This window comes from Bolinopsis microptera, chromosome 13 (genome assembly GCF_026151205.1).
Source record: "Bolinopsis microptera isolate Bmic1 chromosome 13, MBARI_Bmic_1.0, whole genome shotgun sequence".
Taxonomy (NCBI): domain Eukaryota; kingdom Metazoa; phylum Ctenophora; class Tentaculata; order Lobata; family Bolinopsidae; genus Bolinopsis; species Bolinopsis microptera.
This window is the reverse complement of record NC_087084.1, coordinates 4,975,330-4,987,774: the sequence shown is the minus strand read 5'-3', so window position 1 is coordinate 4,987,774 and position 12,445 is coordinate 4,975,330. Positions and strand designations below refer to the sequence as shown.

Below are 12,445 nucleotides of genomic sequence, written 5' to 3'. Positions count from 1 at the left end.
CATTTTTCAGTTAAACATTTAATTAAAGAAGTAAAACGCTTTAAAACCAGCGCACAATATAATATATATAATACTGTTTTTATCAAAAATATATCAACACAGTTTTTACAATCAAATAATTTTAAATTTACAAATAAAGCATGCAAAAAATCCAGCATCTCTGTTCAAAGCGTCAAAATACATTTTAGAATTATATTATCAGGTTCGGTCATAAGGTTCAGTCAAAGCTCATATTCAAGTATAGTGTAGCAGTTATCAATAAGTTTAACATGCAGACATCTTAGGAGTCAGTCAAAATTTGAAAATATGATAATACGTAATTATGTATATCACAGTAAAAACCGCCATGAAATTATGCCGAGCTCTTTACATACAGTTAACACTTTACATACACTAATGAAAATTCCGACACAATTACCAAAACCTTACCAAGAACCCTGTTTCAAAACCCTCCCATATCCTCAACCCGTATCTAAGACATAACTTCATGCGCCAATCAATAGCGTGATAAAAATCATCAAATCAAATCACAACATCTGTGCACGCGCACGTGAAAAGATAAACCAACCAGGCTTTCAGCCTCTGTCACGTCATAGAATGTCGTGACGTGATAAAAACATGTAACCAATCACTAGTCCCCATGTTCAAGGTACTGAACTATTAACCCCACTGGTGTTAAACCCAGTCCCCGACCTATGGAACGCCTCCTCCGCCGTGATCGGTCTCAGTTCCCTCTTACTCTTCCTGACGGGAGTCAGAACTCCCCCACTCAGCGTGTCAGTTCCCGCGCTAGCTCCGGTGTTGTCACGTGGGCTGGTGCCGCGCAACTTGGCCTTCAGGTCCTTGACCAGCTGTTTGTAGTAAGCCACGTCACGTTCCATTTGGGCCATGACTGGGTTGGGTGTGGTGGGGGGTTGTGGTGTCTCTGCTACTGTGATGGAAGGTTAGGGTGAGCTTAAACTGTAAATCTTATAAAGGTAAGATTAAGATCAGGGTACTAACTAGTGAATCAGTTGTGCTGAAAACTCAAACGGTCATTAACCTGAGAATTTGAAATGTGTAGCAGAGTTTGAACTTCGCCATTTCATAAATTAAAATATTCGACCAGGAACGTTAGATTTTAAAACGTAACACGTTGAACTAGTATCTATGGATACGCATTAAATGCCCGAGTCCTAACAATCAGAAGGGCAAATCATTCTCAGAGCGGAAAAAATAATAACAAAAAATCATGTAACTGTACCGAGAAATGTAATTTCCGGATTGGAACATTGTTTATTTTGTTTGTATTTTTGTACCGAGAAAAGTAGAAAGCGTGTTAAAAATCATCAAATTAAATCAAAAAATCATAAAAATCACAAAATTTTTTTGTACCGAGAGATGTTGAAAGAAGAGTTTTATTAAGGGAGTTGAGTTCTGAAGTTCTGTTCTCCAGTTCTATCTTCAGCAGTTGGTTCTGTTGTAACACGGTGTTGTTCTCCTCGCGTGTTATTATCAGTTTGTTGAACAGTGTATCTGTTACTGCCTGTTATTGAGGAGATTTTAGTTACATTTAAAGATTTTTAATGATTAATTTAAATTTTACAGAACTTGGTTGTCTTTTGAAAATGGAATACACTTTCTTCGATTTTATTTCATTTTCAAAGCAGAAATTATATGTTTCGAAAGACCAAATGTTTTGGATTGGAGATTTACGTAAGCGTTGGAGATTTATAAAGCGTCGTCAGCTTCCATTATAAAATATAATGTGCATCATTTAGTTCAAAACAGTAACTTGAAAATGAATTAAATATGTCAAAGTTTAACGTCATTATTCCGTTAACTTATAACTTCATTATTTCATTAATCTATGACGTCATACTAACAAAACCACAAAGTAATCTCACTTGTGTGGAAGGTAGCCGAGAGGCAGTATCAGGACCACCATTCTCTGTATCTGCATTAGAGCGGTACTCTATTGCAGCCTCCGTTATCTCTAGTGCTTCATTGAGATCTCGGTACTCTGTGCTCTCCTCGCTCGTCAATAACTCACCTGTTTGGGGACAGAAATATTGTAAATATCGAAAATATTATAACCAATGCAAGATTTGAATAGCATCTCAGCAACATTGGAACTGAGACAGCTAAAATACTACAAGTACATTAGAACTGTGGAAAGGTGGAAGCCAAAATTAATTAATTTATAATTTATAAATATTGGAACTGTCATGAAATGATTGGTGAATCAGCGGAACCAAACTGAGAATGTCGTTTAACAACATTTTAACAACATTTTAACAACATTTCAACAACATTTTTCATTTAAAAACTGAACTCACCCAGGTTAACTTTCTTATTGAGAGACTCAACTTTTCCAGTAATTTCAGCTCTCTTCCTCTGAAGATCCCTTATCTCTGCCTCTAATCCAACTGATTTAGAAAGTGTTTGCGTCCTACTTAAACACAAGGATTTGTTTGCTATCTCAGTATCTAACTTGTCCAATTTCATTGACATCCGTAGTAAATCCTTTGAAACAACCTGAAGTTAACACGATTTAGTAATGATGAGATAATATATATATAATATATATTCATGCAGGGACAAAAGAAAATCGCGATTAGTTTGCCCAAAAATCGCGATTTTAACAGACTATGTACATAAACTTTATGAAGTTAAGAATATAAACTTTACATAGACTTTATACATAAAATAAAAATATAAGACTATACATAAAATTTGTCGCAAATAATGGGAAAAATCGCGATTCCGCACATGCTGCGATCTCCTTTTGTCCCTGGGTTCATGTAATATGGCGTTTTAAAGACAAATGTTACTGGAAAGCTGCGATAAGGCGGATAAGGACGATTCTAGATTGAAAAAAGAAAGGAATTTATCAGAATATCAGGAATAGAATTCAAACTTAGCATACCTGACTAGCTCTAACTTCTTTACTCCTCAACTTCTTGATTTCACTCTCTATAGCCTCCTTTTCTTTCAGCGCCTGTTCTCTTAGCTTAATCTCTTCCTCCCTGACACGGAGTCGTTGTCTTTCTTCCATTATCTTTTCTAGTGTTTCTTCGATTTCCTTATCATCTGCAAAGAGGGAATGTTACTGGATAGGTGTGGGATTGTTTTAGCTTTTTAGTCCGTTTAGAAACGGACTAAAAAGTTAAAAATTCTTATATTAATAAGAATTCTTAAAACATTCCTTAAATTAGCAGATTATTGAACACATGAAACACAAGCAGCAGAAAATTAAAACAATCAAAGTTTGTTTTTGAGTAAATATTTTCATACAGTAACAAATCATTCAAACCCTTATTGTGAGGTGGAACAAATGAAGACTGGGAGGTATTTACAGCCGTTTCCGACATCCTCTTCCCCATTTTATCCCTGCCGAGGGATACCAACTTTTCTTTTTTGTTTTTAGCTTGCAGCTTTGATAAGTCTTTCTCTGCATCTTTCAATCTGAAGACAAGGGATGTATTGATATAAAATAACTCACAATATTCTGAGAGTTTAATTTCTCAGCTTTTTTACAGCAAATAGTGATTAAAATCCAAAAAGTTCTTGAACGAAGAATAATAGTCAACTAGAATACAAGTTTTTGAAAAAGATGGAATAATTACCGTTTTTCTAAGTCACTCTTCTGCTTCCTAATCGTTGAAATATTCTTCTCCAAATGCTTCTTTGTTTCGTGCACATTCACAGTAGTGTCTTTCATCTGATTCACTTCGTTAGCCAAACTCTCATTCTTTTTAACCAAATCTTCCATCCTACTTTCCAAGTTACAGTGGTCTTTGATCGTACATTTGCTGGGTTGGGGAACTGTGAACGTCTCCAACATCTCTGATTTAGCTCTTGGTTTTGTATTTTCCAAGCAATTCTTGATGTTTTTCTCGAAGATTACGAAAGTTTTCTTTCTCATTATTTCTTCGATTTCTTCAAATGTGCACGGTTTGGTCCGGGTGATCTTGATGCTTTTCTTTTTGAGAGTTGTGTTCAGATTCTCGTCAACTCCTTCTCTCATTTTGTCGATCTCTATTTTTAGGCTGTGTATTTCATCCTCGTAGCGTGACATCTTCTCATTTAACTCTGATTTTACCTGATTCAAACAACGCTTTCAATTACTGAATACTGATTCATAATATTATTAGTTTAACTCGAAAAGCCTCCCTATGATTTAACAATTAACCGTCATAAAAAACACAATTTCCTTAAAATATAGTATAAATAAAATATGTGTGACCTGCTCAAAGTCTAACTGCTGATCAGCAAATATCTTCTCATCATTCAACAAATCCTCCCTACACTTCTTAAGTTCGCCCCGCAGCTGTGACACCACATCACTATCCTCATCAAACACACCATCTGAAATATCACTGGAACTTCCACCCTGTTTTGTATCACGTGATTTGATCTTTTCCAGAAGTTTGGCTAGACCAGCGGTGGATTTCTTGGATATGCACCGTTCCACGTCTGATCGACATGATCTCACGAATTGTTTGTATGAGTCGAGCTGGATAAATAGTTGCTGAACTTTATGTTAATATCAAAGATTATTCAAAATCATAATAACCTGACCATAAGTTTGATTATTGGAGTTAATTGAGTGCCACATGTACCAAATTAGTTTTATCTGTCATTATAAGATCATAGCTATGTCATCAGTAAGTATATTCAGAAAAAATCAGAAATTTTCTTTGAAGAATTATCAAATCAATTAGTAAACTTTCAAAATTTCACCCTACCTCACTCTCCAAATGTGATTTCTCCTCCTGAAGACTCTCAATATCACTTCCAGACACCTCAGAAGAACTATTCTCCCGTGTCTTTAACTGCTGTCTCAACTGCAATATCTCTGATTCCATTCTCTGCATTTCCAACTCGATCACATCCTTGTTTACAATAGGTCTGTTCTGAATGTCTCTGGCGCGTTTAGCGTATTTAAGTGCGTTGAGCGTCTCCTCGAAGGAGTCACTGGACGGTGACACGCATGTTATCATGAGGGTCCTGCTGTTCCCTCCCAGAGAGTCCTTCAAAAGCCTTGTTATCTTAGAGGCCCTGTAAGGTACGTGACCTGATTTCCGTTTCGAGTCACTGAGAGCGCTTATGACGTTTCCAAGTGCTAGCAGTCCACTGTTGATGTGAACGGACTCTTTGAAGCGCTCGCCAATGTTTCCTGTTCGGTGTGCCCGCTCTGAACCAGCCAGATCAACGAAGTGAAACTTTGCTGATGTTACCTGTAGGATTTTGTAATGCATGAGATATATCTCATATATAATAATATATATGATATTATATATCCTATATAAACATCTATAGAAACATCTATATATGGATGTTGGAGAACCAACGGTGAATGTCCTTGCTGTACGGCAGTGTTAAACAAGGAACTGAAACCGAGGGGTTCTGTTCAGGCCCTTCACACTTTGTTTCTGTCTGGTTCTAATGTACCGTCACAATAGTGACTTTAATTCATAGATGTTTCTTAGAATTTGGAATACAGTCTAAGAGGCTGAAACTGGTAAATCATAACCGATATGATTTCAAAATTCTATTATCTGATCTGAGGGCAAGCCAGAGGTTTAAAAAATTTTCATTAAAAAATCATCAGACCAACCTCAATGTTCCTCACAGACTTTGGAGACTGCTTGTTGATGTGAATGGTAAGAATGGCATGTGAACGTGACGACTGCTCGTTCATTTGAGTAGCTCCGGTTGTTCTAACTGCCATTCCATACCTCATTATCTTTTGCAACTCGTCACTACTTGTAACGGGCACCTCTTTCAAACCTTGGTGAAGTTTTGTCAGGTTTCAATTTCAGCGAAACATTTTGATCATACTTTCGTTCACAACAATGAATAAACAAGACACATCTAAAGTATCAAGACGACTAAACAGATCAAACAAAAACCTTGAATAACTGTGTTCCCTCTATCATCCTCCCTGATGTGAATCTCCTCTGCAGTGTTCGACAGAAGATCCCTCACTTCGTCCAAATATATCTCAAGATATGACACTTTTAGCTGAAGGTGGAGATTTAATTCAACTATTCGTTTTATAGTTTCATACATAACATGGGAAATTCGAGTAATACCTCAGGTGCTATACTGAGTTTCTAGAAAAGTTTATCATTTGAAAGAAGAAAATTTTGGTTTCAGTTTCATTTTTAGAATCCACTTGTCATTATCTTACCACAAAGGTGTCCTTATCACTATCAGATGTATCAATAAGATTGAAGAAATCTGCAGCTGCACGAGGAATAATACCCTGTAGATCTGGATCTGAATCAACACCTTCTATTGTGTAGGTCTTTCCGCTCCCTGAATTTTAAAGGTATGATCAAAACATCGAGGAAGGCCTAATTTTCCGTTTACATTATTAAGTATTATAAGTAAAAGAAACTTTAAAATGGGTTAGAAAATCTTAAGTTAGAGAAAATGAGCTAAACAAAGTCACCTCATACCTGTCTGTCCATAAGCAAAAACAGTGGCATTATAACCATCCAGACATGACAGGACCAGGGGTTTTACAGTCTCGCAATATAAATTGTCCTGACTGATGGATTCCTCGAACACATGGTCGAAAGTGAAGTTTTGGTCTTTGCCTAGTGCCAACTGGCTTTTATTTGGAAGTACTATCAGACATTCTTTACATCTTTTTATCCTCTCCCTGTGATATGGATATTGGGTAGGTTGTGGAAAATAATCATCACATTGTTCATGGCAATGTCTGTTATTGCAGTAAAGTTCCTTTGAAAAAACATATTATCGTTGAATAAACTGTTTCTATACTCTTGGAATCTGTATGTACATGGCTACATGCTAACAGCTGTAAGGTAACACTGAACTCACCTCTCAAGTAAGGGTCGAACCCTGATAGCAACCTTGACAGATGTACATTCACGTTCTGACATCAGGCTATGAAATTAAGATGATTTTTGTCAGTTGTTGCAAAAATTTCAATGATGATGATGATGATGAAAATCTAAAATATATGGCTACAATCAGTAAGTGGGATACTCCACCCCAAATGGTATGCTCCACCCCAAATGGAATGCTCCACCTCAAATGGAATGCTCCACCCCAAGTGGAATGTTCCACCCCAAATGGAATGCTCCACCCCAAGTAGAATATTGCTCCATCCCTGGTGGAATGACGAGGAATATATGCAATACATTAATATGTATTATGCTAGTCTGTGTCAGGAAGTCTCCTATATTTGTATATTTTGGCAAGGTGCGAAATTCCCATTCGATCTCTGCAGTGTGTACTGCAATCTGTACATATATAAATATATAATATAATGCTTAAGCCCTTCAATAATACATGAAACTGATTGAGCTTTTAAGTTTAAAAATATGAATTACAATTTTATACATTTAATTAAACAGTATAAATCGAGCTTTTTCAAAAATTTAATAATATTGAACAAAATTATATACAATGCATCGTCCAAGCTTGGCATTTCCTAGCACATTTTACAAATAATTCTTAAAGCTAGTAATATTATGCAAATAACAACTTTAATACAGTTTAAATATAGGTTTGCGCAGTACCCGGTAGGAAAAAGTCTCCCCTTGCATCAGTTTAGGGATTAAAGGGAACTATAAAAGGGTGAGCATAACAGTATAATTTCACTATAATATTGTAATTGTTCTGCTTGTGTTTTACAGGAAGAGAGATTCAACTTGTTTAGCCACCGTTTGAAACTTTGAAGATGAAGGTGTTCTTGCTTTTCTTGGTCATTGCAGCTGTTCTCTACTGCACTGCTGCAGCCGAAGGTAATGAAACACCAATCATAGATTTTTCTAATTCAATTGGAACCAGTGTTGCAAAGTAAAAATTGTATATTTTTTGAACATTTTGTGGTGTAAATTAATTTATTAATTTATCACTTGTACACATATCACAAATTATTTTATTATAATAAAACCAATTCTGTGAAATGGTGATTTTGACTTTGAATACTTGAACTAAATATGAATTGATTGTGGGTATAGACATTGACTTAGGTAGGTATTTTTCTCTTAAGGTAGATATTAAGAATTTGGTAAATTTCTTAATTGTATGACTATTTCCATTATTGAGACGTTTTAAATATTTGATTTAAGAGGTTTTTTTTATAGGACTGGTTCACAGTGTGAACAGATTCCAGATTTATATATTTTTTAAGTGATATTTAATAAATGATTAAAAGAACCAATTTTAAAGTTGCCATAGTAAAGCCTTTAGGTCCAAAAATATACCCATTATGCTCACGTAAAAACAACTCTAAATCAGTAGGCTGTCACTCTATTAATGCACCACACCGCTTCCTCCACTGCACTAAAAGTTATACAATAAATTCTTCAATCCTAATTTTGTATCGTGATGGAGACCGGTGTCCATACAAAAATTTTACTAGGTTGCCGTTTGGTGTGAGCAATAGCGAACAGCACGAACACTCCTTTGCCCCGTCAACCTATATCTAATCTATTTAAAGAGTGACAACCATACTACACATTGAATTAGGATTCCTTTAAATATCAAATTGATTTATTGTAAACTTGTTTACTCTGTAATAAATGGCATAAAATTGAATTTTTGTTTAACTGAATTTTTGTTTAACTGATAGAATAAAATTTTGTTTTATCAAAATTTTGTTATTACTGTGAATCAAATCTGATCAGTATCAGCTCATACTATGATAACTCTGTCTTCGATAATGATCATTGTATGGAACAAATAATTTCAAAATTCACATTTAATTTCAGAAGAAAAATCGACAGCTACTGAAGTTGGGGCGATAGCTAGTTCTGAAGCTGACCGACACGGGCGTCATCACCAAAAGGCTCACCGCCGACACGGGCGTAAACACCGAAGGGCTCACCGCCGACACGGGCGTAAACACCGAAGGGCTCACCGCCGACACGGGCGTAAACACCGAAGGGCTCACCGCCGACACGGGCGTAAACACCGAAGGGCTCACCGCCGACACGGGCGTAAACACCGAAGGGCTCACCGCCGACACGGGCGTAAACACCGAAGGGCTCACCGCCGACACGGGCGTAAACACCGAAGGGCTCACCGCCGACACGGGCGTAAACACCGAAGGGCTCACCGCCGACACGGGCGTAAACACCGAAGGGCTCACCGTCGACACGGGCGTAAACACCGAAGGGCTCACCGTCGACACGGGCGTAAACACCGAAGGGCTCACCGCGGACACAGGCATAGACACCGAAGGGCTCACCACGGACACGGGCGTTAAGCACCACAGGCATAACCACCGCAGAGGAGACTAGGACTTGGAATGATAGGACACTTACACTTACACTTTCTGTAACAATTTTTGTGTGTTTACAATTATTAAAGTTTGAATTTGTGCAATAAGGTGTTCAAACATTATGCATTGAATTTCATGTGTTTTATTTGTCGATCTCACCCTCATCACAGTAGTGCATATCGAATAGTAGCAAACAAATCTTCTTAAATTTTCTGAATAATGAAACACTCAGTAATTACAATTTCAATTATCAAAATTTGTTGAGCCCGGCAGCTTCCTTTCCTTTCTTCCGCCGTGGTCTGGAGTGTGTGATTTTTGTTAAGGAGGTCGGGGGGGTCTTCATCAAAATTCTCTCAAAATTGACTTTAGAGTTGTTTCTGATAGAGGGGAGTAATATCTACCAGCTGCTTTTGGTTCAATGGAAAAAATATTGTTTCTAGCCGAAATTATCGCTGGTCTAAGGTCAGTGCTTATGTGCATGGTAGGTTATAAACCTACTATAAAATAAAAGAAAGGATAAAATTTTAAATTTCAAATTTGTATTTAACGGGTGATACTCAAAATAATTTTTCCAAATATTAGGACCGTCGACGAGTCCAACTCGGCGCGCGCGTCCTGGTAGGTTGTAAACCTACAAATTTGTTTCACTAAAATATTTGTTTTACTAAAAAATTTGTTTTACTGAAAAATTTGTTTTCCTTTTTAGTCCAGTACTGTTTCATTTTTGGTCTCAGAACATATAACATGTGCACATTGAATTGCACAACAAAAATATTTGTATGCCAACGCGTGGAATTATTTGTATCACGTTGTAACCCCCTATCACAGGGGGGTCTGAAACCAGGTTTTCGATCAAATGCTGCCATTTGTAGTCAAACGTCGCCAACAGTTGCTCTCGTCCAATGAAATCGCTGCATTTTGCAAGTTAGTATGCATAATTGAATTACAATTATTCATATGCGGAGCTTGGCTTACATAAAGCAGCGATTTGATTGGACGAGAGCAACTTTTGGCAATGTTTGACTACACATGGCAGCGTTTGATCGAAAACCTGGTTTCAGCTCCCCCTGCCCAGCAATCCTTACTGGCTAGCGATATTACTACAGGGTGATCGCCTTTTCACAGCATGTTGAACTCCGCGCGCGCTCGCTAGTTCATTGCATTTGCATGCTCCAAATATTCCAAGAATGCAATTGTACCGCGTACCACGTGATACGATTCAGCCAATCAGAGAACAACAATCTGCAAAGTTAAAGCTACGCAGTTTTATAAGGCCTAAAATATGACTTTTCGCGATAATTCAAAATCTACGTTGTTTTCAATTTCCCCCTGGGGGGAAACGTTATTTTTGCGAAACGAACATTTTGCAAAAAACCGGAAGACGCTATCTCTTTTACTTTCAAAGTTAGGCTCCAGCCAGTTTACCTGAGGACCCCAGGCTATTATGTTCATTAACATATAAAGATTTGGCGGAATTAACATATAAAGATTTGGCGGAATGACAGGCTGAGCGCGGCCCAGTAACAGCCAGTAAGGTTTCATGGGCCCAGTTGACGGCGCAGCAGGGTATTTTGGTTCAAGACTTTAAAGAATCGCAAAATTAGCCGTATTATTCCTCCAAACTTACGACTTAGATGGACTGAGATTAGCCCTTAAAATACAGCCTATACTTTTTACCTTATGATTGGGTCGTTATTCTAAACAAAATTTGTCAAGAAGTGTGGCTCAACGGTCACTTAACGTCACTTAGCGCTCAATTATAGCGACCAAGGTCTGCGACCGGCTGCAACAGGTGCATATGATCTGTTCACGAGATAACCTTGTGTTTGGCTTGTACTAACTCTAATTGGGTATTTCGTCACAAGTCATGCGAATCGATACTTATACATAAAACCAACACAACGCGCAGTTTAAAGACTTTCGGTTTCATTTTAAAAAGCATCCACTTTGACAAAGCATAACTCGCCATCAACCCCCCCCCCCTTTGCAGCTTCTCGGCTATCTCATACCCAGCAATCCTTACTGGCTAGCGATATTACTACAGGGTGATCGCCTTTTCACAGCATGTTGAACTCCGCGCGCGCTCGCTAGTTCATTGCATTTGCACGCTCTAAATATTCCAAAATGCAATTGTACCGTGTACCACGTGATACGATCCAGCCAATCAGAGAACAACAATCTGCAAAGTTAAAGCTACGCAGTTTTATAAGGCCTAAAATATGACTTTTCGCGATAATTCAAAATCTACGTTGTTTTCAATTTCCCCCCTGGGGGGAAACGTTATTTTTGCGAAACGAACATTTTGCAAAAAAACCGGAAGACGCTATCTGATCTCTTTTACTTTCAAAGTTAGGCTCCAGCCAGTAAGGTTTCATGGGTGTGCTGTCATTGCACAAAGTGGTTTTGTGGTGCAGAAGCCACAAATGACGAAGCTGCGCACGAGTGCGCGGCATGGCTACAACGTGAAACAAAACACTAGATAGACTATCGATTAAATTTATGAACTTTAAACATTTAGAAAACAAGTCAGTTGAGGAAATATTTTTTGAATAACGTTCACTTCTGCTTTAGAATTTGTATTAAATTTCGAATATAACTGCGCTGAAAAAAATGTATGATCGAGACGAATTTTCAAACAAACTATAATATAGTTAAAAGCGTATTTTATATTTTATGAGCATGTCTAATATTTATGAGTTTATTATCAGTTGGAGGACTATGCCGCTTCGACGCGCCGCGCAAACTAGCATTCTTGCGTCGCATCGTCGATCGTTGTAGCGCGATGCGTTACTGTGCCGCGCCGCGCACTTTATAAGGCTTCTTAATAAGGCTTCTCTGGCTAGATCGGCGACGCGAGATGCACTACCAACTACTGTGCCGCGCCGAGCTGCCATGAATTGACATCGTCAATTAACGTCGATCGTTGCTTTGCTTCGCAGAGCAACGATATCGATGGATCTCGATGGATTGACATCTCGATGGATTGACATCAAATTATTAAATGTTCAAGTTTAATTTTACCTGGGGACCTCAGGCTATCATGTTTATTAACATATAGAGATTTGGCGGAAAGACAGGCTGAGCGCGGCCCAGTAAGTTTAATTATGTTTGTAGGTTTACAACCTACCAGGAGCGCGCCGAGTTGGACTTGTCGACGCGGTCCTGGAACAAATATTTATACGGTCCTTGGAACAA

The 12,445-nt window shown here is 37.9% G+C and overlaps 2 protein-coding genes across 3 annotated transcripts in view; both read right to left on the bottom strand.

The window, feature by feature from the left end:
• The window catches only part of LOC134825068 (tubulin beta chain-like), a 65,515-nt gene extending 57,611 nt beyond the window's left edge, over positions 1 to 7,904 (bottom strand). Inside the window, exon 1 of the mRNA XM_063837194.1 lies at positions 7,895 to 7,904. The gene's annotated coding sequence lies outside the window, so the exon portion shown is untranslated. The remainder of the gene's footprint in view (positions 1 to 7,894) is intronic.
• On the bottom strand, positions 44 to 6,899 carry LOC134825127 (kinesin-like protein KIF3A). Of its 2 annotated transcripts, none has more exons than XM_063837266.1 (14): positions 6,838 to 6,899; positions 6,450 to 6,655; positions 6,179 to 6,306; positions 5,898 to 6,009; positions 5,603 to 5,775; positions 4,731 to 5,222; positions 4,229 to 4,513; positions 3,609 to 4,084; positions 3,296 to 3,447; positions 2,909 to 3,072; positions 2,319 to 2,517; positions 1,887 to 2,032; positions 1,375 to 1,525; positions 44 to 931 (listed from the first exon to the last, which is right to left on the bottom strand). In XM_063837266.1, the coding sequence occupies exons 1-14, from the start codon at positions 6,897 to 6,899 to the stop codon at positions 645 to 647; spliced, it is 3,033 nt and encodes a 1,010-aa protein (XP_063693336.1). In that variant the 3' UTR covers positions 44 to 644. The 2 variants fall into 2 exon arrangements, with proteins under 2 accessions (XP_063693336.1, XP_063693337.1); XM_063837267.1 differs by having other exon boundaries at positions 45 to 931; positions 4,229 to 4,498.
• Positions 7,905 to 12,445: the final 4,541 nt, after the last annotated feature.